General features: G+C 45.1%; 1 protein-coding gene across 3 annotated transcripts in view; it reads right to left on the reverse strand.

Annotated features, from left to right (window-relative positions):
* Nucleotides 1-8,903: 8,903 nt before the first annotated feature.
* RBM39 (RNA binding motif protein 39) overlaps nucleotides 8,904-27,147 on the reverse strand; it is a 49,828-nt gene continuing 31,584 nt past the window's right edge. For all 3 annotated transcript variants that reach the window (XM_065414831.1, XM_065414828.1, XM_065414829.1), the window contains exons 13-17: nucleotides 24,815-24,847; nucleotides 22,182-22,257; nucleotides 21,939-22,044; nucleotides 9,988-10,066; nucleotides 8,904-9,908 (exon numbers count right to left, since the gene is read on the reverse strand). In XM_065414831.1, the coding sequence (XP_065270903.1) occupies nucleotides 9,808-9,908; nucleotides 9,988-10,066; nucleotides 21,939-22,044; nucleotides 22,182-22,257; nucleotides 24,815-24,847 (395 nt within the window). In that variant the 3' untranslated portion in view covers nucleotides 8,904-9,807. The remainder of the gene's footprint in view (nucleotides 9,909-9,987; nucleotides 10,067-21,938; nucleotides 22,045-22,181; nucleotides 22,258-24,814; nucleotides 24,848-27,147) is intronic.

Here is a 27,147-nt window from a genome sequence, read left to right on the forward strand (position 1 = left end):
TGTTGAGTGCTCAATCCTACTGAGATCATAAAGTGCGGTATAAGACTCTGCTAGTGCGCTCTCAACAAATTGAACTGCAGTGTTCTCTACTGAACTCCACACTGCCTGTGTTTATGAAGAAACAACAGCCCACAGCAGAGACAAAACTCAGTGCCCCTTTCCACATGTGGAGAAGAGGGAATTCTATAGGAATAAGGAAACCTGATCAAAGAGAGAGCCACCCAGTTACTTTCCCAAAGTCAGCTGGCTCTCAGCCTGGGCTTGGCCATTGTATCTTTAGGTCTCTTGCCTCTGGGTCCCCTCTGTAACCCCCACTCCTGGGCAAGCTCACTGTTCCCAGCAGGAGTAGGGCTTATTTCCAAGATCCTTCCTGAGTCTAATTATCTCCAGTCCTTGGCCCTGCTCCTCAGGTCCAGCGCTGATAGGAGAGGTGTCCAGAGCCTTTCTCAGGGCTGCAGGGTGTCTGCCCTAAACAAGGGGTGGGAAAGGGAAAGCTAGTCACTGCCTAGGGCTGGGTTCCCCGGCTTCTGGGCTCCCTAGCGGTCTCTAGTAGCCTCTCTTCTTGGGCAAGCTTTCCCCCCTGCTCTGTGGCCAGCTTCACCTTTGTAAGCTTCCCTTCTCCAGGAAGAGCATGCTCTGCACATATGCTTAATGGCATGGCTGGAGAGTGGGATGCTGCTTAGGCTTGCTGTCAGTGGAATGGGGGTGCGTCCCATCACACACTTGCCCCCTCAAGTCCAGAAAGCTTTCTTGTTCAAGCAGCTCCGTCTTCTAGTGAAAAGAATCTGTATTTGCATGTTCCTTCCCAGCACAGTGCTGCACCTGGAAGCTGTAGGGCTGGAGTGCCAGATACCAGCACATAACCTGGAGGTGCGAGTCCTTCAGAGAGTGTAGCCACCGTAAGGTACATGGTTTGTGACTAGGGAGAAGGGACTACCCAACAGATAATACCTGAGGGCTTCCATAGTACATTTTGTTGCCTGAGCCGCCTCCTCAGTCATAGAATATGATTTCTCCCTGGGTTCACAACTTTTTGCTCAAATGTAGGAGGGGGTGCTCTTTGCCTTCAAAGTCCTGGGAGAGCACCACTGCCCGTGCTAACGTTGGCTGCACCTGTATAGAGAATGAACCCCTGGAGAAGTCTGGGTTGGCAAGGACAGGCTCCCAGCTCAGCTGCACCTCCAGGGTGTTAAAGCTCCATTGCAATAGTCATCCCAGCCAATCTTTTTGGTGACTTTGCCCTTTAGCAGCAGTTCAGTCAATGCAAAGTAGGGGATGAACCTGTGATAGTGTCCCTCCAGGCCAAGGAAGTAGTCTCTCTCTCTCTCTCTCTCTCTCTCTCTCTTCTGGTCTGTGGTGTAGGGCACGAGTTTACCATATGGACTTTATCAGTGGTTTCATAAGGCTTCCTCCTACCCAATATCCTAAATAAGTCACTTCTATCATGGTCTACTTACCCTTGGCAGGGAAGTGAATACTACTCTTAGGTGACTGAGGTGGTCTTTCCATGTGTGAACGTAAGAATGGCCATACTAGGTCATACCAAAGGTCCATCTAGCCCAGTATCCTGTCTTCCAACAGTGGCCTATGCCAGTTGCCCCAGAGAGAATGAACAGAACAGGTAATCATCAAGTGATCCATCTCCTGTTGCCCATTCCCAGCTTCTGGCAAACAGAGGCTAGGGCAGGGGTCGGCAACGTTTGGCACGCGGCTCGCCAGGGTAAGCACCCTGGCGGGCCGGGCCAGTTTTATTTACCTGCTGACGCGGCAGGTTCGGCCGATCGCGGCCCCCACTGGCCGCGGTTCACCGTCCCGGGCCAATGGGGGCGGCGGGAAGCCGCAGCCAGCACATCGCTCGCCCGCGCTGCTTCCCGCCGCCCCCATTGGCCCAGGACGGCGAATCGCGGCCAGTGGGGGCCGCGATCGGCCGAACCTGCCGCGTCAGCAGGTAAATAAAACTGGCCCGGCCCGCCAGGGTGCTTACCCTGGCGAGCCGCGTGCCAAACGTTGCCGACCCCTGCGCTAGGGCCACCATCCCTGCCCATCCTGGCTAATAGCCATTGATGAACTTATCTCGTTCTTTTGTGAACATTGTTAGTCTTGACTTTCACAACATCCTCTGGCAAGGAGTTCCACAGGTTGACTGTGTGTTGTGTGAAAAAAAATACTTCCCTTTGTTTTAAACTTGCTGCTTATTAATTTCATTTGGTGACCCCTAGTTCATGTGTTACGAGTAAATAAAACTTCCTTATTTACTTTCTCCACACCAGTCATGATTTTATAGACCTTGATGATATCCCCCTTTAGTCATCTCTTTTCCAAGCTGAAAAGTCCCAGTCTTATTAATCTCCCCTCATATGGAAGCTGTTCCATACCCCTCATCATTTTTGTTGCCCTTTTCTGAACCTTTTCTAATTCCAATATATATTTTTGAGATGGGGTGACCACATCCACACGCAGTATTCAAGATGTTGGCATACCATGGATTTATATAGAGACAATATATTTTCTTTCTCATTATCTATCCCTTTCTTAATGATTCCTAATATTCTGTTCTGTGTGGTTATAAATTACAATGTAATCAAGTACTTGCATCTGAAGAAGTGAGGTTCTTACCCACGAAAGCTTATGCTCCCAATACTTCTGTTAGTCTTAAAGGTGCCACAGGACCCTCTAATGTAAGCAAGGTAAGCTACAGTGTATTGCTGTTAGGGTCGAAGCATTCAATTAATCAGGTGCTGGAAAGTTGCTGCAACCCCTTGCAGGCCAAATGATTTTAAAGTTGGAAATAGCCAAAGGAGGTAGAGGGGGATGAAGACAGGGATCTGCCAATAGCCTTTTGTAAGATCTATCAAGCCAGGCCCAGCCTCTCTTAACAGCTCAACCACTTGTGGCATTACGTAAGCATCAAGCTCTGTGGTGAACTGACCTTAAGAAAGTTGATAGGAATTGGAATGTGCCATCTGCTTTGGGGACCAGGACTATAGGGCTCCTCCAGTCACTCTTGGACTCCTCGATGACCCCCATTCTCAGTATTGCCTGCACCTCTGCTTAGACCATGTCCCACATCCTTTTGGGCAAGGGCTGAGAATTTTCTCTAACCCGTTGTCCTGGTGCACTCTCCAGATGATGATGTATGACATATGTTCTCCCCAGGCTCATGGGGAATACAGTATCAAAGTCTTACATAAGAACGGCCATACTGGGTCAGACTAATGGTCCATCCAGCCCAGTATCCTGACTTTCGACAGTGGCCAATGACAGGTTCTTCAGAAGGAATGAACAGAACAGTCAGTCATCAAATGATCCATCCCCTGTCATCTGGTCCCAGCTTCTGTCAGAGTCTAGGGATACTCAGATCATGGTGTTGCATCCCTGCCCATCCTGGCTAATAGCCATTGATAGACCTATCCTCCAGGAACTTATTTCTTTTTTGGAACCTGTTATAAATTTGGCCTTCACAACAGCCCCTGGCAAAATGTTCCACAGGTGTGAAGTAGTACTTCCTTTTGTTTTAAACTTTCTGCCTGTTAATTTCATTGGGTGACCCCTAGTTCTTGTGTTACATGAAGGAGTAAATAACATTTCCTTATTCACTTTCTCCACACCAGTCAAGATTTTAATAGACCTCTATCACATCCCCTCCCCAGTCATCTCTTTTCCAAGCTGAATAGTCCCAGTCTTTTTAATCTCTCCTCCAACAGAAGCTGTTCCATACCCTCATTTTTGTTGCTCTTCTGTGTACCTTTTCCAATATATCTTTTTTGAGATGTGGTGACCAGATCTTCACGCAGTATACACGATGTGAGTGTACCATGGATTTATATAGAATGGGGCTGTCAATTAATTGCAGTTATCTCACACGATTAACTAAAAAAATCAAAATTAAAATTTTTTATCATGATTTATTGCACTTTTAATCACACTATTAAGCAATAGAACAGTGAAATTTATTAAATATTTTTGGATGTTTTTCTACATTTTCAAATATATTGATTTCAATTACAACACAATAGAGTGTACAGTGCTCACTTTATATTTTTTTATTACTAATATTTGCACTCAAAATGATAAAAGATAGTCTTTCAATTCACCTCATACAAGTACTGTAGTGCAATCTCATTATTATGAAAGTGCAGCTTACAAATGTAGATTTTTTTTGTTACATACCTGCACTCAAACCAATGTAAAACTTTAGCGCCTACAAGTCTACTCAGTCCTACTTCTTGTTCAGCCAATCGCTAAGACAAACGAGTTTGTTTACATTTATGAGACTGTAACAAGATGGCCGATGTTAGTATGGTGGGTCCTGCGCTTTTCTTGGTGGGGGCTAAGATGCCACCCCTTGCCCCTGCTCTTGGGGCCCCGACGGCCCCGCTAGTAGCCTGGGAAGGTGGTAAAGGAGGGAAGCAGGGGAGGGGAGGGGTCTGCTCCTCCCTCTGAGCCCCAGCCCCTCTCAACCCCTGCAGTTTCTTATCCTCTTCCCCCTTGGATGGGATATCTTCGGTCCTTAGACACTGGGGGAGTCTCCCTCCCCTGCTGGGGCAGGGTCTCTCTTACTTCAGTTCTCTGGTCTTTCAAATCTCTCAGCACACCTCCAGTCCTCCTCCCTGATTGCCTGAAGCAGGGGTTTTTTATTAGGTTCCTGACAGGGCCTTAATTGACTGCACATGCTCCAATTAGCCATAGCTACTCTCCCTAGTCTACAGCGAACCATGCCTTAATTAGCCTAGGGCTTATATATTTCCCCTTTACTACTCTCCCACTGCTCCCTGGCCCTCCTGTATCACAGGGACATAATGCTGCTTGATTATTTACATCACCTGAAAGTGAGAACAGGTGTTCACACTTTTGTGGCCATCATTGCATGCCAGATGAAGGGGTATATGAATGTTTGGCATATCTGGCATGTAAATATCTTGCAAGGCCAGCTACAAAAGTGCAAACACCTGTTCTCTCTTTCAGGTGACGTAAACAAGAATCAGAGGGGTAGGCATGTTCGTTGTTTTTGTGGATACAGACTGAGTCCAGTGGCATCTTAAAGACTAATGTTAATTTAGGCATAAGCTTTCATGGGTAAAAAACCCCACTTCTTCAGATGCATCTGAAGAAGTGGGGTTTTTTACCCATGAAAGCTTATGCCCAAATAAATGTTAGTCTTTAAGGTGCCTCCTCCTCGTTATTGTAAACAAGCAGCATTATCTCCTACAAATGTAAGCAAACTTGTTTGGCTGAGTGATTGGCTGAATAAGGACTGAGTGGACTTGTAGGCTCTGAAGTTTTACATTGTTTTATTTCTGAATGCAAAGGTTTTTTGTTTCTCTCCCCCCGCCCCCCAATAATTCTACATTTGTAAATTCAACTTTCATGATAAAGAGATTGCACTACAGTACTTGCAAGGGGGGAAATTGAAAAACACCATTTGTTTTTTTTACAGTGCAAATATTTGTAATAAAAAAAATCAATTGAGCACTGTACACTTTGTATTCTGTGGTAACTGAAATCAATATTTGAAAATGTAGAAAATGTCCAAAAATATGTAATAAACAGGATCCTATTACCAGCACAATTATTGACAGCCCTAATATAGAGGCATTATGATATTTTCTTATCTACCCCTTTCCTAATGGTTCCGAACATTGTTACCTTTTTTGACTGCTGCTGCACAGTGAGTGGATGTTTTCAGAGAATTATCCAGTGACTCCAAGATCTCTTTCTTGAGTGGTAACAGCTAATTCAGACCCCATTATTTTGTATGTATAGCTGGGACAGTATTTTCCAATGTGCACTACTTTGCATTTATCACCATTGAATTTCATCTGCCATTTTCTTGCCCAGTCACCCCGTTTTGTGAGATCCCTTTGTAACTATTCACTGTCAGCTTTGGACTTAGCTATCTTGAGTAATTTTATATTGTCTGCAAACTTTGCCACCTCACTGTTTACCCTTTTCCAGATCATTTAACAGCACTGGTCCCAGCCTCCCATCTGTTTGCTCCACTAGCCTGCAGTTTCTCCAGCAGGATCTGGAGATTACCTCCATGGGACAGGGCTCCACTAAGGATCCGACCCTAGAGATAAGTCTGTGAGTACATATCAAAACCTGACTGGCACAGCTAGAAAAGCTGCCACCACAACCAGTAGAGGCACAACGTTCAGGGCTGGGGTCAACATTCACCACTAAGGTCCCCAAACTCCCTTAGATCACCACCCAGTTTCACTGGATCCCATTGTTTATGGTTCTTCCTGTGCTTGTGGGACTTAGAATGCGCTGTCTCCTCTTGTGCTGAGCTGGAGGGTATGCCCAGTTTCTTGGACCTGGAGGAAGCCATGGTCCCATGCTTATTGGACTGCTTCCTAATCTCCCAACTGGGCTCTACCATAGGGGTGGGTCTGCCAGCCAGAGTCAGATGTAGCATCAGGAGTTGCATTCCTCACTGAATCGGGCCCATGTCTGGGGGAGGGGTTCCCTGGCCTGGGTCCGAATGCCATCTCCATGAAATACTTCCAAAGTGCTCAGCCTTCTTGGGTACATCTGGGGAAGGACTGGCAAATACTGCACCTAGCTGACAGAGAAGAATTAGGGGCAGGAGGCAGAGAGTTTGAAGCCAGGAGTTCTAGACATAGTCTGGTACCTGAACAGGGGTACAAGGTAACTCCCCAAAGTCTTCTCTGTTAAAAACTAAAAGAACAGGAGTACTTGTGGCACCTTAGAGACTAACAATTTATTTGGGCATAAGCTTTCGTGGGCTAAAACCCACTTCATCGGACGCATGCAGTGGAAAATACAGTATATCAATTAAGGTGGGCTATTATCAGCAGGAGAAAAAAAAAACTTTTGTAGTGATAATCAGAATGGCCCATTTCCAAGTTGACAAAAGGGGGGAGGGGAGACAAGAGAAGAGACACGAGAGAGAGGAGAGATAGCTCAGTGGTTTGAGCATTGGCCTGCTAAACCCAGGGTTGTGAGCTCAATCCTTGAGGGGGCCATTTAGGGATCTGGGGCAAAAAAAATCTGTCTGGGGATTGGTCCTGCTTTGAGCAGGGGGTTGGACTAGATGACCTCCTGAGGTCCCTTCCAACCCTGATATTCTATATTTAAGGTGTGAGTAACAGTAGGGTGGGGAAATAGTTTTTGCTTTGTGTAATGACCCATCCACTCCCAGTCTTTATTCAAGTCTAATTTAATGGTGTCCAGTTTGCAAATTAATTCCAATTCTGCAGTTTCTCAGTGGAGTCTGTTTTTGAGGTTTTTTTGTTGGAGAATTACAACTTTTTCCCCCCTTACTGTTACTCACACCTTCTTGTTAACTGTTGGAAATGGGCCATCCTGATTATCACTACAAAAGTTTTTTTCTCCTGCTGCTAATAGCCCACCTTAATTGATTAGTCTCGTTAGAATTGGTATGGCAACACCCATTTTTTCATGTTCTCTGTGTATATACATCTTCCTACTGTATTTTCCACTGCATGCATCCGATGAAGTGGGTTTTAGCCCACGAAAGCTTATGCCCAAATAAATTTGTTAGTTTCTAAGGTGCCACAAGTACTCCTGTTCTTTTTGCCAATACAGACTAACACGGCTACCACTCTGAAACCTGTTAAAAACTAGTAACTACTAAAATGAGGGGGGGGAGAATAAAGCTACCAAAGCTACAGTTAAAACCATTTATAACTGTAATCAGAGATGAGGACACTGAAGATTCTGACCCAGACCCTGTGGTGGTAAGGGACTGGAGATGTGGGTCTCCCCCCTCCCCTTGATTGAAGCACGAGGCAAGTCAGGGTGCATGCGCGGATCAACCGACACTTTCAAATTCTCTAACCCCGGGTGCACGGTGCGCATGCGTAAACCACAATGGAGTACAATAGGGACCATCACTCAAAGAAAAAAAACTGTCCCCCTTGCTCTTCCTCATCTTTCCCTCCCATCAGTTCAGTTTCTCTGGTTTTATCCAAGTGAGTTGGCATCAATTTAACTTAAAGCTGTGGTTTCTTTTAAAACTGATTTGGTTAAATCATTCCAAAACTAGAATGAGTGTCAACACAGGTTAACAGCGGCTTACTGTGGTACAGCTTAAACAGATTCCTCATCAACTGAAGCAAGCCTGTTGTAAACTAAAAATAGCATCCACACAGCCTTTTGCACCACTTTGAGGTCACTTCAGTTAAACTGACATGACTTCCTTGCACAGACGAGCCCTTAGCTGGAAATGAGGAGCACCGCTACTACATAACCCAACTCTCCACGTGCTCCAGCAGACCAGGGCCCAAATTTACTTTTACTGCGTGTAATAGGTACCCAAGTTACAAAGAAGTCCAGTGACACTGCTACTTTTGGAGATTTGAAATGCTACTTCGTCTCCCTATGCAGTACTGCAGCATATTAATAAAATTATTAAAGTAGGGGTCAAAAACAAGAAAAACTACCATGTTGTTAGACACGCATGGTGTCTTCAACTCAGCACATGAAAGGCATGTTTGTTTACCAAGGTCAACTGTATTCATCCCTACACTTATAGCATGCTCTTCACTGTACTTGATAAACAATCCTCAGCACCCCGACAACTAGTTACTCCTGGAGAAGAGAAATGTTAGCGACTTGCCTAAATCCACACACCGTGTCAGTGGCAGAGCTGATAGGAGCGCAAGAGAGCTTGACTCCCAGACCTTGCTCAAGTCTATGAAACCTTGACGCCTCCTCAACTTCACGGTGGTTGCGTAATTAACACACACCAGTTGTTGACATGCCAACTTACACCCAGGGAGAAAATATTATTAGAGTAATGCTAATTTCCTAGCATTTGAAAGAGAACGTCACCATCCTCACTCCAGTTTTTCAATTTATGCTGCTTGTAGCTCTAAATCAGACTGAGCTGGAAAATAAAGCTTCTGGAGGCCTTTTTAAGAGAATTTTATTTTTGAGTGGTTCTTACAAAGATTGTTGCAATATGAAAGTCATTTGTTTGATAGAAATATCAAGCTGTCTTGTCAAACACACTGAAGTAACCCAAAAATATATTTCAGAGCTCACAGAGCTTAAAAAGAGCAAAGATTATATGCAACCAGACAAAACATATTTCTGCATTTTCTACTTATTCTTAGGCTTTGCTGAGTATTATTAAACTGCGCACACTACCTGTATTCAATTCAACTTGTCTCTGGAAATGCAGAGAGTGTTTTGTTTGGAACCCTAGACACACCTCACACAGTATTTACAAAGAAACTTTTACAGATACATCAATCAAAAGTTGCCATCAAGAAATAAAACGCTTGAATCCTCCCATTCTCATCAACTCTTCAGCATAAAACAAGCTGAGTAGCTGACCAAAACCAGATCCTTCAGTAGCCTTTTGAATTTTCCATTTATACAAAACACTAAATATATCCCTTCATAAATTCTATCGGATATTGACCTTTAACAGAGCACCTATATTTAGTGAAATGTAAAATATAATTACTGCATTAAAAGAAAGGCTTGTGAAACATTAAAAATGTCATTATGTCCCATCTGCCTTTTACAGAAAATTCGTTTCTATGAGCTACTTCTCAGTTCCTACTGAACACCTTAGTAAATGTACAAGAATTACAAGGCAGAACAAGAAGTCAACAGCTTTGTACACAGTGGGAATGCTAGTTAGGGAGAATGAGCACACTGCATTCCTGCTTACTCAGTTTTTATTTTTTAAAGGTAACGGGAAGTGTACACAAAATGACATTAAACCCTTTCCTTTAGTTTTATCTAAATAAAAGATAACTCAATCTTCCTCCAAAAAATAGTTATATACAAAACTGACGAAATCCATCTTCATCGTCGAACAGGAACCAGTAGCTGGGTTGCAGTCATGGAATCAGGGAAAAGATTGTGGTATGTTGGAAGAGGTACATATGCTGCTGTAATCATTTTACCTAATAAAAAGATAAAAAGATGTTTTTAATGTCTTGAGTCTATAATGAGAACTCAGGTCTTTAAGCAGCCTTTACTCACCTGCAAACCACCTTCCATGCAATGCATTGACAGCTGCAATGGCAGCAGCGATTGAAGGGCATTTGACGTACACATTGCCCTAAAATAAAAAAAAACAGTGTTAGTCTCTGAGGTGCATGACAACTTCCCCCCCTCCCAATTACATTGGTTTTTCACCAGGTATGTTTGAAGGAATCTCCTATACACCTATTGGAGAACTAGCAACATCCGTGTCAGCAGGGATATTCTTAATTCTTGGGAAAAAACAGTTACCCACCTTTTTTGTAACTGTTCTTTGAGAACAATTGCTCATGTGCATTCCATTCTAGGTGGGTGTGCGCCCACGTGCAGTTGTCGGACACTTTTGCCTTAGCGGTATCCATAGGGTTGGCTGTGCTGCGTTCACGCGTTGGTATATCAGGCGCCGGCAGCCGTACACCCTCTCAATTCCTTCTTGCAGGCAACTCTGACAGAGGGGCAGGGCAGGAGGGCAGGGAATGGAATGGACATGAGCAACATCTTGAAGAACAGTTACGAAAAAGGTGGGTAACCGTTTCTTCTTCAAGTGCTTGCTCATGTCGATTCCATTCTAGGTGACTCAAGCAGTATACATGGAAGTGGGCTTGGAGTTCACAGTCTTGCGGCTTGCAGCACTGCTGTACTGAAGCCAGCATCGTCTCGAGCTTGTTGGGTAAGCGTGTAGTGAGATGTGAACGTGTGAATGGACGACCAGGTAGCAGCTCTGCAGAGATCTTAAATGGGCACTTGGGCCAGGAAGGCCGCTGACTAGGCTTGCGCTCTAGTTGAGTGAGCAGTGAATCGCCGGCAGAGGCGCCTTCGCCTGATCATAGCAGAAATGGATGCAGGCAGTGATCCAAGATGAAATTCTCTGGGTGGACACCGGACGACCTCTCATCCTATCTGCCACCATGACAAACTGAGTCGACTTGCAAAACAGAAACAAACAAAAGGAAGTATTTCTTCACACAACGCACAGTCCACCTATGGAACTCTTTGCCAGAGGATGTTGTGAAGGCCAAAACTATAACAGGGTTAAAAATAACTAGATACATTCATGGAGGATAGGTCCATTAATGGCTATTAGCCAGGATGGGCAGGGATGGTGTCCCTAGCCTCTGTTTGCCAGAAACTGGGAATGAGCAACAGGGAATGGCTCACTTGATTACTTGTTCATTCACTCTGGGGCACCTGGCATTGGCCACTGTCAGAAGACAGGATACTGGGCTAGATGGATCTTTGGTCTGACCTACTATGGCCATTCTTATGTCCTGACAGTTTGGTCCTTTCAATGTAGAAGGCTAGTGTACTCCTGACGTCCAGGGAGTGCAACCTACGCTCCTCCTCAGACTTATGAGATCCGGCCAGCGCAATCGGGGATGACACCGACAGGTCCATAAGTGTGCTGAACCAGTACTGGTGACGCCAAGCCGGGGCAATCAGGATGACCTTGGTCTTGTCCTGCTTGACCTTCATGAGGACCTTGTGGAGCAGCGGCACCGGTGGGAAAGCATACATCAGAGCCCCAGACCACAGGAGTAGAAAGGCATCTGACAGGGAGTCCCTGTTGATCCCCCGGAACAAGCAGAACAGGTGGCACTTCCTGTTCTGGCAAGTCGCAAACAGGTCCACACCTGGGGAGACCCCCACTTCTGGAAGATCTGACTGACCACATTGGGGTGGAGAGACCACTCGTGGCGAGATGAGAAGATTCTGCAGAGGCAATCTGCCAAAAAGTTCCTGGTTCAGGTGCACTTCACAAGATGAATGGCATGCTACACACAGAGGGCTTCCTGGCAAAGGGCTGACGACCTGGCTCTGCCTTGTTTGTCGATATAAAACATTGTCAGTCAGAACTTGAACCACCTTGCCTTGCAACTGGGACCGAAAAGCCTGGCAAACCGCCCTGAGCTCCCTGACATTAGTGGATGGAACAGTAGGCCCCCCGACCAGTAGCCTTGTGTACTGAGCCCTCCCAGGTGGGCTCCCCATCCTAGGTCCAAGACATTGGACACCAGAGTCAATGATGGGGATGGGGCCGCGAAGGGAACTCCCTACAAGACTGATGCGGGGTCCAGCCTCCATGCCAGAGATGCCCAAACGTGGTCCAGCACCTTGATTACCAGGTCCAGGTCGTGCCTGTTGGGGATGTAGACCGACGCCAACCATGCCTGCAGCAGGCGCAGATAGAGCCAGGCAGGACACCACATAAGTACAGGCTGCCATATGATCTAACAACCTTAGGCAGGTGCTGGCAGTGGTGAACATATTATCCCCTCACATGGGAGATTACATCTGACATGGCTTGGAAATGGGACTCCGGAAGGAATGCCCTTGCCCGCATGGAGTCGAGAACTGCCCTGATGAACTCTATCCGTTCCACTGGTACAAGGGTTGACTTCTTTAATTCACTAACAGGCCCAAGTTGCGGCATGTGGCTCGCACCAGACCAAGGCTGCTCTGCATGTGATCCTGTGATCTGCCCTTGATGAGCCAATCATCAAGATAAGGATAGACCTGGACCTCCTGGCACCTCAGGTAACCGGCTACTGGGACCAGGCATTTTGTAAAGACCCGCGGGGCCAAGGATAGGCCAAAGGGGAGCACTGCAAACTGGAAATGGTGCTGGCCCACCACGAAGCGAAGGAACTGCCTGTGTCCTGGAAAGATAGAGATATGGAAATAAGCGTCCCTCAAATCAAGAGTGGCGTACCAGTCTCCCAAATCTAGGGAGGAAATGATGGAGGCCAGGGATATGTGAAATGTCAACTTCTTGAGGTATTAAGCTATCGCAGATCCAGAATGGGACATAGCCCCCCCCCTTTGCCTTCTGGATCAGGAAATAGTGGGAGTAGAACCCTTTCCCCCTCAGTTCCTGAGGGACCTCCTACACCGCCCCCAGTTGCAATAGGTTGTTTACCTCCTGAATGAGAAGTTGCTCATGAGAAGTGTCCCTGAAGAGGGATGGGGAAGGGGGGGGGAGGGAGAGGTGGCCAAAAATTGGAGGGTGTAGAGTGATGACACGAAGTCTAACACCCAACAGTCCGAGGTGACCCTCGACTAGGCTGAACGGAAATGCCGGAGATGGTTGAGGTAAAGGCAGCAGATCTGGGGAGCTGACTGGTGCGTCGCTCTTGGGCGCTCCCTCAAAACGACCGCTTCTGGCCCCTGTGGTGTCTTGCTGGGCCAGGCTGTGCCGGTGAGTGGGAGGATGAAGGGTGGCAGCAACTAAAACCAGTGTCCCTTCTCCTTGCAGGTCCCTGCTGAGGCTACCACTGCCCTGGCGACGGGAGTGGCCCGAATGTCCTTTAGACCGCGCAGCCTTGTGTCCGTTTGGTCAGAGAACAGCCCAACTCCATGAAACGGGAGGTCCTGAATAGAGGCTTGCATCTCCTGGGACAGTTCCCCAGAGCCTCTAACTCTTGGGCTGCCTCCTGGGACATGAAGTCCTTAAACTTGAGGAGGGAGTTCCACAAGTTAAAATTATAACGCCTCAAAAGGGCTGGTAGTTTGCCACCTGGAACTGGAGACTGACCGTGGAATAAATTTTGCGTCCAAAAAGGTCGTTTCTTGGCCTCATTTTTGGGGGTGGAACTGGCTGGCCCCTGGTTGTCCTTTTCATTGGCTGCTGACACAACCAACGACCACAGGTGGGTGTTTAAGTATTCAAAATCCCTTTGCGGGGACAAAATACTTATTTTCCGCCCTCTTAGAAGTGGGCGGGATGGAGGATGGGGTTTGTCAGATGGTCTTGGCAATATTCAGGACCCCTTCGTGCACCAGGAGTGCAACACGAGCAGGGGTGGACGCAGAGAGCACACTGAATAATACGTATAACTGCTCCACCATTTCCTCCGCCTTAAGGCCCAAGTTGGCAGAGCAGCACTTGATGCTCTCTGAAGTCATCCGGAGGGCTAGCCCAGGAAGGCCCCACCGCATCTGGAGAGAAGGGTGACTGGACTACCAGAGGAGGGCCCGGGGCGTCTTTCCCCGCCGGGAAAAGAGGTCTCAGGGTGGGCATCTGTTCCTCCACCGCAGCGCCCACTGGTGCGTCCTGCACCAAGCCTTGTGCTGACTGTGGTTTGTCCGATGCGGTGACAGAGGACTGGCGGGACTGGGGCATCGGCATAATGGATATGCCCAAGGGGTTCCAATAGGGTCATTGTGTCGGCCACTGGCCTTGCTGCCAGGTCTGCATCACCACAGCAGATGCACCTTCCGGAGCCCAGTTGCAATGCTGTGTAGGCAAGGGGCTGAACTCCCTCTCCATGCCAGAGAAGTCCTCTTCCTCCAGAGACCAGGGTGGGGCCGTCAAGGCCAGGGTCTGGCAGCTAACTACCACCATGGGTGACTGGTGCCTGGAATGGTCCGACCAGTGTTGGGAGTAAGGGGAGCAGCGCCAAGTTGGGGAGCATCCCCGAGGTCTTGGTGAGGGTCAACTCTAAGATGACCGGTGTGTCTCTCTAGGTGAGTCCCAGTGTGAGGGCGGAGACCAGGAACGCGGTGCCAGTGACCTGTAGAAGCGAACTGATGACTTGGGCCTACATGGAGACCAATGGCGTTGCAACACAGGGCTCTGCCTTAGCTCCAGAGACCAGGAGCGCTTGCTTGCCTTCTGGGAGGCCCTCACGGCAAGCCTGCCCTTGTAGGGAGCCTTAGCCGGGTCCATCGTCGCATGTGGCAACAGCGAGAGCGCTTGTTGCTCTCCGGGCACCGGGAGCTGAAAGGGTATTGACTGCGCCATCAGCCTGGGTCCCCTACTGCTCCCTAGAATCGGTGGCAGGTCCCTTGGGGGGGTAGTACTCGCCAGGGCAAAGCCCCCTTGTGGCTCCAATGTGGGTGGGCGGGAGACCCAAGCAGGGTCCTTTGCCCAACGCCCCTTGATCTGGCTTGTTCAGTGTCAAGTCCCTCTTCTTGGGCACTGGCCAAGGGGAAGAGTGCCTGGAAGAGCCTGGTGATGGACGTGGGCTACATGCCGAAGCCAAAACACTGGGTGCTGCGTCCGGCCATGCTGGCTTCAAGGCTGTGCAAGATCGGCCTCCATGAAGAGGACCCTCAAGTGAATGTTGCATTCTTTCTGTGTCCTGGGACAAAAGTTCTTACAGATGCGACACTTCTCTTTTAAGTGGGATTCCCCATGGCACTTCAAACAGCTGCTGTGCAGGTCAGAGCAGGGCTTAAAATTCAGAGACCCGGGCATGCCCCACCTGGGGCAAAGTCCCCGCTGGGCTCCTAACTAACTACAACACTTTACTTACTAAACTATTATAAACAAACTATTTACAGCTATAGGGCAGAGATCAAGTAGGAGAAAAACTGCATGAGCGGTAAGAAGGAACGGAGAGGGCATAGGGCCGGCGGCGCCTGATATACCAATGCACTCCAGAGAGTGCCACAGCCGACCCTATGGATACTGCTAAGGCAAAAGTCTCTGACAACTGTGCACGTGGGTGCGCATACACCTAAAATGGAATTGACATGAGTAAGCACTCGAAGAAGAATGTTAATTGCTAATTCAGAACTAGCACAAAATAAAAGCTAAAATAATTGATGCTGTTCATTGTAGACATGCACTACCAGACTATAACACCTCTTCAGCATGAAGATACAGTAACTCCCAAAGAAGGATCGAGACCAGGCAGTACTCAAAGCAACAGGAAGTAGCATATAACAATACACTAGCTGTGGCCTTTGCATAAAACTTTTTACTTCAATTTTTTAAAAAGTTGCCTAACCCTTTTCAGGTACTTCTCGGAGTACACCGTTTAAGAGCCAGACAACCCCTGCTTCAGGATAATCACTAAGTTCTACAAATTACTGCCAACATTTCAAGGATAATGCTTTAAGTTAACCTGTGGGGATGTTCTGTTGGTTTAAAAAAATAATAAGTTCATGGAGGATTAGCTAATAGCCATTGATGGACCTACGATTTTCAGGGACACAATCCTACGCTCTGGGTGTCCCATAACCTCTGATTCCCAGAAGCTGGGCGTGGACAACAGGGGATGGATCACTCAGTAATTGCCCTGTTCTATTCATTCCCTCTGAAAAATCTGGCACCAGCTGCAATCAGAAGACAGGATACTGGGCTAGATGGACCATTACTCTGACCCAGTATGGCCACTGTGTTCTTATAGAAGTACATGATTGAATTTTCACCCACAGCTCCTAATCATATCAGAGCTTCATGGGAGCTCAGTGCCTCGAAAAGTGAGGCTGCTAATACAAGTACTTCCTCACAGATGTAGGTGCCTAATTTTAGACTGGCAAAAAATGGGGATGAAAGACTAGGGAGAAGTGCAAGGGTCCTAGGAAGGCTTTGGAGGTGGGGTGAATAGAGTAGACTAGAGTCTTATTTGCATTAACCATGGATGAAGTTTTCTACTTATAAAAGTACACACTAGTCCAGCTAATATCCAAAAAAGTACAATACTTAAAAAAACCCAGTGCTGGAAAGTCTGGAAACAAACAGATAAGGGATCCCAGTCAGTTCTCTGCTGCCATATAATCTATTCTACATAGCTGAGGTCATCAACTTGTGGCCTGGGGCCCGGAGCCAGCTTGCCAGAACATTTTATTTGGCCTGTCCACCGGCAGGGTCGCAGTCCCAGAATTATTATTTTGTTTTAAGAGCTGGTTACTGAGGACACTGTTTTAGTGAAGCTGCTCATACCTCAGACTGTTCTACTTGGCTCCACTTTCCTAACACATACTCCAACTCCCTCCCCCCCACCCCCCCAGCTCCAGTTACTGCATTCCCATCAGCTGATTATTTGGGAGCTGACAGCCAATCAGCTTCTGGCCAAACCTCCACCCCAGCAGTAGCAGGGCACACCTCCGCCAACAGGAGGAAGAAACCAGAGCTGGGTGGCATGAGACAAAACCAGAGCCTGTGTCAATGGGGAACAGAGCAGGAGCCCATAAGCTCAGATGCAATGACACTCATTGGCATAACCACCTCTGTCATTCACATAGGGGAAGGTCACCACCCTACGACACCCAGCTCTGGTTACTGCCTTGCCATTGGCTCCCAGCTCCCACAGCCAAATTGTGGACGATCTCCCTCCACCCTCAGCCTTGGGCAGGGCACAGCTCTGCCAGTAGAGAGTTAATAACCAGAGCTGGGTGGCTTAGTGGCAGAGTGCCTTCACTGCTGGCATGATGGATGGATGGATGGGCCAAATTTGAGTGGCATAGAATCATAGAATATCAGGGTTGAAAGGGACCTCAGGAGGTCATCTAGTCCAACCCCCTGCTCAAAGCAGGACCAATCCCCAGACAGATTTTTTTGCCCCAGATCCCTAAATGGCCCCCTTAAGGATTGAACTCACAACCCTGGGTTTAGCAGGCCAATGCTCAAACCACTGAGCTATCCCTCCCCACATGCGACACAGCATGTGGGCTCTGCCTCTCACGGTGGAGCCCGTGACTACTACAGAGTGGAGGCAAAGTCTGGGAGCAGTAGAGGAAAAAAATGTTAAGAGTTTTTTATTTTCCATTATTTTCATTTATTAAACCCCAACTCTTCTGTACACTGGAAGAAAGGTTAGTGAAATATTTATGTTTAAACTTTTTGGATTTAAGAGTGCTATAAGGGGCTGTTACATTTAAGAACATTTCAGTTTTACACTCTTAATACGTGGTTTATTGTAGGTTAACATGCTGTATTGTACCAAATGCAATATTTGTTTACCAATATTAGCCTCTTAAAAAGACGTATGGCCTGTCAAAGGGTTTAGTGGATTTAAAGCTGCCCATTCCTGCTACATATGTTTATACCATGCTCCTCACCATAGTATCTGAGTGACTAATCAAGGCCCTGTTTATTCCTTGACTGCATAATGCATATATTAAACACCAGAAGAGATTATTATGATAATCTGACCACCTGCATAACACAAGCCAGAGAATCTCATCTAATAATTCAAGTCTAACCACCACATGTGGAACTACAGCATATTTCGTAGGGAGATTTCAAAGGACAGAGAATCCACCATCTTCCTGGGTAGTTTGTTCCAATGGTTAATGATCTGCCTATAGCTGCTTCTTGCTTTCCAGCTTTCCCCACCCGAGGGAGTTAATTTGATTACAATGCACTGGAGCCAAGCCACAGGAATCAGAGACAGAGTCTGGTAAACTAGGCTGCCTGGAGAACAATGCAGCAGTCCAAGGCCAGAAGCCAGGAAAGAATATTCTGAGTGGGGCTAGACAATGACAGGAGCCAAAACCTGGGAAGAAGAGCTGGGCCATCTTGAGAACCTAGGGAAAACTCATCCTCAAAAATAAGCAATGGATTTTACATTGGAGTATTTTCATCTATGTGCCATAGCTGAGCGAGGACGGTTATGAAGGGTATTTCACGATGACAGAATAAATCAGGACCAAATTCCATTATAGTGCTATTGTGCTGCAGAGAACAAGAAAAGGAACATGATGGATACAGAAATGCCATGTAATAATCCAACAATAGAGAGATGTAATAATTTCATGAACACTATGTGACCTGGTCAGTGAGGTGAAATTACTGTATGGCTGTAGTGTAGCCTGTCTCTGTATTTGCACTACCTTTCCTAGCACACGTAGGAAGGCATTTTAGTCTTGCCAAGGAAGTTGCCAGGCCACGTGAAACTTCACAGAGATTCTGACTTGATTGTCAAGTTTGGATTATAACTAAGTCTACATTTTAATCCCAGGTATTTTTAGTAAAAGACATGGACAGGTCACAGGCCATAAACAAAAATTCACGGCCCTTGACCTGTCCATGACTTGTACTATATACCCCTTACTAAAACTTGTGGGGGGAAGGGTGCTCTGGGGGGCACCATGGGTGAGAGCAGCATGTGGCCCAGCACCCCTACTGCTGCTGGGGGGCAGGCAGGGCTTGTAGGCTCCCTACCCGGCTCTCGGAAGCAGCCGGTATGTCCCTGCGGGCCCTAGGCGGAGGTGCAGGCAGAGGGGCTCCACGCACTGCCCCCGCCCCAAGCGCCTGCTCCGCAGCTCCCATTGGCCGGGAACTGCAGCCAATGGGAGTTGTGGGGGCAGTGCCTGCATGCGAAAGGAACATGCAGAGCCACCAGGCCAGGCCTCCACCTAGGTAAGCACCGCCCAGAGTCCTCACCCCTCCCACATACCAACCTGCTGCCTCAGCACTGAGCCCCCTCCCGCACCCAAACTCCTGCTGGTGGTGGTGGGGGAGGGGTGCGGTGGCCCGAGACTGCCACAGCAGCGGTCGGTGCAGCTGGCCTGAGGGCCGCCCAAGCTGCTCGGGCATCCCCCCCCCACGCCAGCCGCAACGGCCGCTGCAGAAGTCACGGAGGTCCCAGAAAGTCATGAAATCCATGACTTCCGTGACAGACTCGCAGCCTTAATTATAGCAGATGGGATCCCAAGCACTTCAGAATGACTCACTCCAACTACGCGGAAAGTCAGCACAAAGAATGCCAAATGTTAACCTGCGGTACCAGTGGAACCACATGTTTTAGTTCTGTTACTGACTGAGACGGGAAGGGCTATGACTTTGGGCAGATGTAGATTACCCGTGGCAAGACAGAGGACTCATTTGCAACACTGACATCAAAGACCAGTAGTTTGGGAATGGGACTACTTAGTGCCTGCTGTGGAGCATGAGGGGATTGGATTGAGTCTTGACCCTGGGGTGTTGCATATAAGCTGGCACAAAGATAGAACAGCTTCAATTCGATACCCTCATGTGCCAGAACCAAGACAAGTGAGCACATAGGTGGTTATCCCATGTGCTGGGGAGCGTGAGCTACATATCAACTTGGGCTTCAGCACGTGGGATAACCACCTATGTGCTGATTTCCCTCAGTGCTGGCCACAATGCTTTCTTCTTGGCATTGCGGAGTTTGCAATCTTGGACCCTGAGGATGTAATGTTGCTATCTCTGGTCTGGGAGGCAAGAGGTCCTGGGGAACTATGGTGCTGTTTTCTTTTTTCCCCTCTCAGTATAGAGTGCCTCAGAATCAAATCCGAGACTGTATTTGGCCCAAGCTATCAAGGCCTTCTCAACACTGTATTCCATCTTCCTTACATCTGAAAGTTTGAAAGTGAGGCTACGGAATTGGGCCAGACTCCAGACCCATTTTGGAAGATTACAGGGCTTCCGCCATCAGGACGGAATGGAATCTAAACTCATGCTTTTTTCTCAGAGCTTGAATCCCAAACGGGGAGAAAAAAGAAGCCCAGCTGATGACCTTCACCCAAACAATTCAAGCATGGACCATGGAGGATCTGAAACAGGACAATCTTTGAATCCCACACCATTAAGTAAGCTAAATTAGTGACTAAACTAAATGGTAAAAGCTTTTCAAATTAAGATGTCAAAAAGCAAAGGAATTTTATTTTTTATTCCCACTTCTTGTTTCAGCAACTGGAAGTAAGATGCAGGCGTCCACATCCCTTTACATAGTCTCACATAGCTTGAGGCAATGGGGGAGGAGGGTCCTCCTAAGGGTGGCCTTTCTCAGAGGGTTCTAGCTTGTGATCTGTGCAGTAATATCCGCAAGAACAGGAACCTATGATGAATACTCAGTTCACATTTCCCTAGAAGTCTTTGTTTTAAGCTGTCTGCAAAGTCAGGCAGACCCCAGTGCATCAGTTCACATTCTGTTCACTTTGGAATATTCTTCTTCACAGTGGTAAGGGCAGGTTTTTTTGAAGGTGATAGTTTGAATTCTGGAATGCAATTCCATGGTAAGGGTGAGGTTCTATCCCAAATTCCAAGGCATTCTGGAGTTCATGGTAGCAACACACATATGAAATAGATCCCATGAACAGGAAATAGTAAGATTTGGAAGGAAGTATAAATCTGGTGAGGTCAGAGTAATTAACAACAAATTGGTTGCAGGATCCAACTTTCCTGCTTTATATCTCCAAACTATTTTTTTTTTTTTTGAGGCTGCAGAATTTTGTTTCCCCTTACCTGCCAAGAGCTTTTCCTCGACTCTACTGAAACAATCATTGATAACAAAGTTGTTGTGTTTGGGGATAAAGTGCATACTACTGCTTTTTAAACCCCCTCCTCCAAAGTTATTCAGTAACATCTGAGTAAACTTCCCCTCACCCTACCTGACAGCAGCCTCACTGGCATATAAGGGTACAAAAATTATGGAGTGTCCTGCACTAATATCAGCTACATTAACCCAGGCTGTTTCACTGACATAATTCAGTTCAGCTTTAAATTACGTTGTTAGAATCCAACTAGATTTTAGGTTATGCTTGGAGCTGTCCAGTCACTGTCTTCAATAACGTTTCTCCTCCTCCAAAAAGGAGCAGAGATTGGTTGAATAGTCAGCCAACATCCCCATATCAAGGGAAGGGTTTTTCAAGCAACAAATGAACCCCATAGCACTTATGTAGAGAGAACATCCTGCCCCAGGGAGAAGGCATTAGCCCACTGTTTCCATATAGAAGGCACATCATCCCCAATGGTTTACCAGCCAGAGAGACACTGGGCCATCCCACAGTCCACAAAGGAGACAACAGTTTCTGTATTGCTAAAGAATTTTACACCGTGGTGTTAGTGTATTTTTCAGGTAGATTACAGACTGGAGTATGCTATTCAATGAACTCTCAATAAATATCACCAGTCTGAAACAAACTAAAGCTACCCGGTAGAGGGGTTCTCATTACAGCCCAAATATGCATTTCTGCAATATTTTAATTTGACTGTTTTGTAGATCCACAAGAACATGGTAAACTCTGAGTGAGAAGCCTTGTAGCTACAGAAAATTGCCCATCGACTTATAAAAGTAGATAATTAAAATAATTGCTGGAGTGACTCTTGCTCAGCTGCATTCAGCAATTCAGAAGATTTTTTTTAAATTAAGACATTTCTATTCACGTCAACACAATTCTAACACTTGCAAAACAGCTGACAGTGACAACTTGAAAAGAGGTTCTAAAATTTCTTTAGTACTTCTCACAAGACGTACCTGAGCTGAATTTTTGTCTACATAAATGTGGATAACTCCACCATGTTTGTTACATTCCTCAATAACATCATCCTTAATTTCTGTATCCCAGCCAGCTTCTTCTTCACTGCAAAAGGAAAAATTCAAAAGTGAGAACTTGGAACAAAAACAAGACCACACCTATAAAAAACTAATGTTCACACTAATCCCACTGAAGTCAGAAACAAATGTGTAATAAATGGAAATAGACAGCAGGTAACTTACGTTTGAGGGTTAAACATATTGGAAAGCTGGAAGCACTGTGTTGCAAGTGGTTGTACAGAAGCAGCTGCAGCCAGAACTATTTAAAGAGAAAGCGACAAATTTTTCTGTCATGGAAGAAAAAAGTCTTTTACATAAAATTAAATTTATAAGTAAGGCTTTTTCTGTCTGTACTTCAAAGTCATAGAACCACAAGACTGGAAGGGACCTCAAAAAGTCACCAAGTCCAGTCCAGTCCCCTGCACTTTGGCAGGACCAACTAAACATAGAACATCCCTGACAGATGTTTGTCCAACCTGTTTTTATCATATTCAATTACAACATTAATATTTTTAATCAGATGCAGAAATCAAAGGCATAGAGAAGTGAAGTTACATACCTAAGATTAGACAAGAAATCTATGGCAGAACTGGAAATAGAATTCACTGTGTTCAGAACCATAGTTCTTGATAAACTGCCCCCACAAAACCAAAAACAACTTACTCTTACCTGATGGTAAGAGATTTGTTAAAATAATTCTTGGGAGCCACTCTGATTAACGTACCTAGACAAACTTGGAACCCAGACATACCTACTCCCAGCCTTGTGCTTTAACTAAAAGACCAACACTTCTGAATATAATTGTAATTACTACACCAACTTACAAGAAATCAAAACAAAGTGTCTGAAGGAGATGCAGTTAACTTGAAACCAATCAATTTCAAAACCTGAGTTAAAAGTAGATTCTTGTACTATACTTTCAAGCCTTCCCAGATAATTTCTTGTTTCAATCAAGCATTTTCCTATATTTAATGAATCTCCCCCTCTGAGGTATTATAGGAAACAGCAAGTAAAAAGCTTAGACAGCAATAAGATTTTTTTTTAACCTGATTGGGTCTCTCTAAAAACAAACTGGAATTCACTGACATTTGATGTATGTTAGAAGACAGAAAATGCAGCGTGCCACTGGAATGCACGCGAAAGACAGAATCTCAGAACTGTCCCACTTAAAAAACAGTGCAGTTTAGAACTATTAAAATCTACGCCTAAATTCAGTTATTCCTGATTATATTAACCAATTTAAACAAAAACAGAAGTAACCTTATATCTTTGAAAAGCTTTGCCTGTCCCAAGCATTCCAACAGGGAACTGCACACCCTGCAGCTCAATTTTAAGTAGAAGAGACAGTCTAATGTCTAAACCAAATGGCAGCTCCATATAGAGACAACAGCACCAGTCACACTTATGGTGATAATGGAACCATGGACAGGCAATAACATACTCTGAAAATTCATTAACATATTTAACTAAAAAGAACAGGAGTACTTGAGGCACCTTAGAGACTAACAAATTTATTAGAGCATAAGGTTTCGTGGGCTACAACCCACTTCTTCGGATGCATATAGAGTGAAACATATATTGAGGAGATATATATACACACATACAGAGAGCATGAACAGGTGGGAGTTGTCTTACCAACTCTGAGAGGCCAATTAAGTAAGAGAAAAAAAACTTTTGAAGTGATAATCAAGATAGCTCAGTACAGACAGTTTGATAAGAAGCAAGTGTGAAAATACTTACAAGGGGAGATAGATTCAATGTTTGTAATGGCTCAGCCATTCCCAGTCTTTATTTAATCCTGAGTTGATTGTGTCTAGTTTGCATATCAATTCCAGCTCAGCAGTCTCTCTTTTTTTTCCTCTTACTTAATTGGCCTCTCAGAGTTGGTAAGACAACTCCCACCTGTTCATGCTCTCTGTATGTGTGTATATATATATCTCCTCAATATATGTTTCACTCTATATGCATCCGAAGAAGTGGGTTGTAGCCCACGAAAGCTTATGCTCTAATAAATTTGTTAGTCTCTAAGGTGCCTCAAGTACTCCTGTTCTTTTTGCGGATACAGACTAACACGGCTGCTACTCTGAAACCTATATTTAACTAGTTATACTGTAGCAAAAATACAAAATTTGCAGTAGGATAGACAGGGTTAAATAGCAGTTTAGAAAGCTTTTCTGAATAGTGAAAAGAGAGGATATTAACATTTTACCTGTAAGTTACTGAATGTTACAGTACTGTGCTACGAATGGTTATGTCACAGCTTGAATAAAACTGAGCGATCAGTAGACTTTCAGTGTGGCTGACTTATAACAGCCAATTAAATAATTGCCCCATTATAAGTTGCTATTTTAAGTTAATTGAAATTTACATTTTATTCAACGTAAAAAGGAATAAAGAGTTCAGGTTATCATGCTGAGGCACAACTCCCTTTCTAGGTCTGTAGAAGTTTTCAGATAAATAGTGGGGTTTTATGACTTGCCCAAAGTCATAATACATTCAAGACTAATCTGGGAATAGAACCCAGGAATCCTAACTCCCAGTTCCCTTATTTAACCACTCCCTCTAAGATAAATAGCTAGAAAAAAAAAAATTAAATACAGTTTGACAAGAGTTGTCTCTCTTAATAGTGCAAGATTTAGGGGGTGTCAGGAATACTAGGGTTAAGTGTTAGCTTTCTAAAGGCCCTATAGATACCAATAAAACAGCATTTCTGGGGTGCTGGAAGAACTTTCTACACAGATGTAAAGTGCTTCTGGTGCAAAGAACCCACACTTGCAAACTCATTTGCCAACAGTTCATGTTAAATCCAACCATACCTTCATTCTGCTGGGTAAGTCTGGTTTGCAAATCTAAAGAAAAGAATGTATAGAAAGTTAAATAAAAGAACACTAAACACTAGATCTTAACTGCCCACCTAAATCTAGGTTGGACAAGATCTTCATGCAGATACACAACACACCCACTCTCCTTCTTTATACTTCTTCAGATAGGAGAATAAAGATAGCTTCGTTCCTTCTAATTTATCACATGGGAGGTGCTCAGATATTAATGATTGGGAGGGCCTATAACTACCTAGATAAATATTCTCCAAAGTAGTAGTATTCAATTAATGGAGAGGAAGACGAACATGAAACTTCTCTCTTTGGTCCACACTCTTGCTTTACCATAATCTGTTCTACTTATCCTCTTGATAAAGTACAATTTGGACACCAAAGTAATAGAGAGAGCAGTTTTAACAAGCATTATATACAAACTATTTCTGTACTAATAGTTTTATCTTCATTAGCTGAAATCTTCAATGTAATTTAACAATAGAGGTTATCGATTTTCATTTAAAAAAATACAAACAGAAGTTTCAGCTAGCAACCTTTTCCTGTAACAGAAGTCAATGCTGAAATATTACTTTAGTGCTTTCCAAGTTCAAAATAATTTGAAAATATCTAAGTAAGCATCAAGGCGTAGTTATCCATTTTACAAATGGGGGAAATGAGGCAGAGTTAACGTGACTTTAAGCATCACTAAGGAGCACGTCATTGCCAGGATTAAATTTGATGTTAAATGTACGCCTCTTTAAATCAGTAGGAATGGTAAACTGTGGGCTGCAAGTGACGTAAATATAACTTCCAGCTTTCTTCCTCGTGCCCAGATCTTCCATTAATTCACACAAAGCACACACGGGGAATTGTCATACTTTAAATGCATGAGAATGCACATTTCAGAGAAGGGTGCATGAAATCTCAGATTTTGTTTTATTTTGTTGACTAGTCAGACACTTGACTATTTCCTCATGGGACAGTTTTTGTACACCTCTAATTATTTATGTCCAGTATCTGAAACTGGTCTATTGTGATAGGTATTTGGGAATAGGTGACCAGAACTCAAAGTGGTCTAGGAGAGCGATTTATGACCAGCATTTTCTGGATTAATTTGCTCTTCCAACCTATAACCAGACAGTGCACTCATTTCCTCTATACTCTGCCCTCATCGATACAGATATTCACTATAGGCCCATATACGGATTAGTCTCACTTTTATGTACAAAAAATGTATTAGAGTTAGACTGAATAGTTTTGAGGATGCGTGTGTATTGTAGCTGGCTTTATGTTGAAAGTGCAAAGAGGTTTTAAGAGGTGAGGCATCCAAGTGTGTAGTTATGACACTTGTGTAAATGAAGGCTGCTTTACCTGAGTTTTAGCGATTTCATTCATTGGAAATGCAATGGAACAATTTTTTTTTTTTTTTAAAAGTAAAAAACCCCCAAGAAATTCCCAGGTTTCTAAATAAATATAGATCAGTGAAGATATTCACATGACAACTATCAGGATTGATCTGTACTATTCCTTCCCATGTCCTAGTGTCCACTGCAAAGTCCCAATCCCTTTGTGATCCCTCGCACAGCTTCTCACTGCACTGGCATCCCTTCACAATGTCCCCTGCATCACAAACAAGTTACTTGCCCAAAGCCCCAATGAAGATTAGGTCCTCGTTGGTGCTGGAAGCTGTACACACCCCACTTAGGAGACCATCCAAAGGACACAAACAGACAAAGGATCGAGGGAGAGTGTATTATGCAAGTAAGTGAACATGGCAATTGGCAGTTTGTTATGTTTTTTGCTTTTTTAATATAACTATTTTAATGGTGACAGATTGGGTGGGGAAAAAACTGGAATGGAGATAAGAGTAAGGGAATAGAAAAAGTAAGGGAAATGGACAGTCACAGTTCCTCATCTGCTTAGCCACGATCAGCAGCCAGGGTTTTCTAGGTATCACAGCCAAAGTGCGTCTTGAGGAGGAGAGAGTTGAAGGGTGATATAGTAGTAGCTCTTATCTGGGAGTCTTCCCCATGCACAAGGAGCTATTTGGGAAAAAGCACACAGATGTTTGATGGAGAAACTCACTGGATGGTAAAAGGCAGGAATGTAGATGAAATAAAGGCAGATGTCACCACTGCTGTAAGTTGCTAGATCAGTTAGGTAGGGCAAAACGAAGTTGTGAAGAATCTTAAAGATAAAGAAAAGTGCGTGTATAATGTGGAGTTGAAAGGGGAAATCAGTGGAGGGTCCTGAAGAGAGCTGATGTGGCCAGAGCAATGAGTCAGAAAGATGACCTCAGCAACGTCTTGCATGGATTTTTCAAGGGTAAAGTTGTA

Source organism: Emys orbicularis, chromosome 12 (genome assembly GCF_028017835.1).
Source record: "Emys orbicularis isolate rEmyOrb1 chromosome 12, rEmyOrb1.hap1, whole genome shotgun sequence".
In the NCBI taxonomy this organism is placed as follows: domain Eukaryota; kingdom Metazoa; phylum Chordata; order Testudines; family Emydidae; genus Emys; species Emys orbicularis.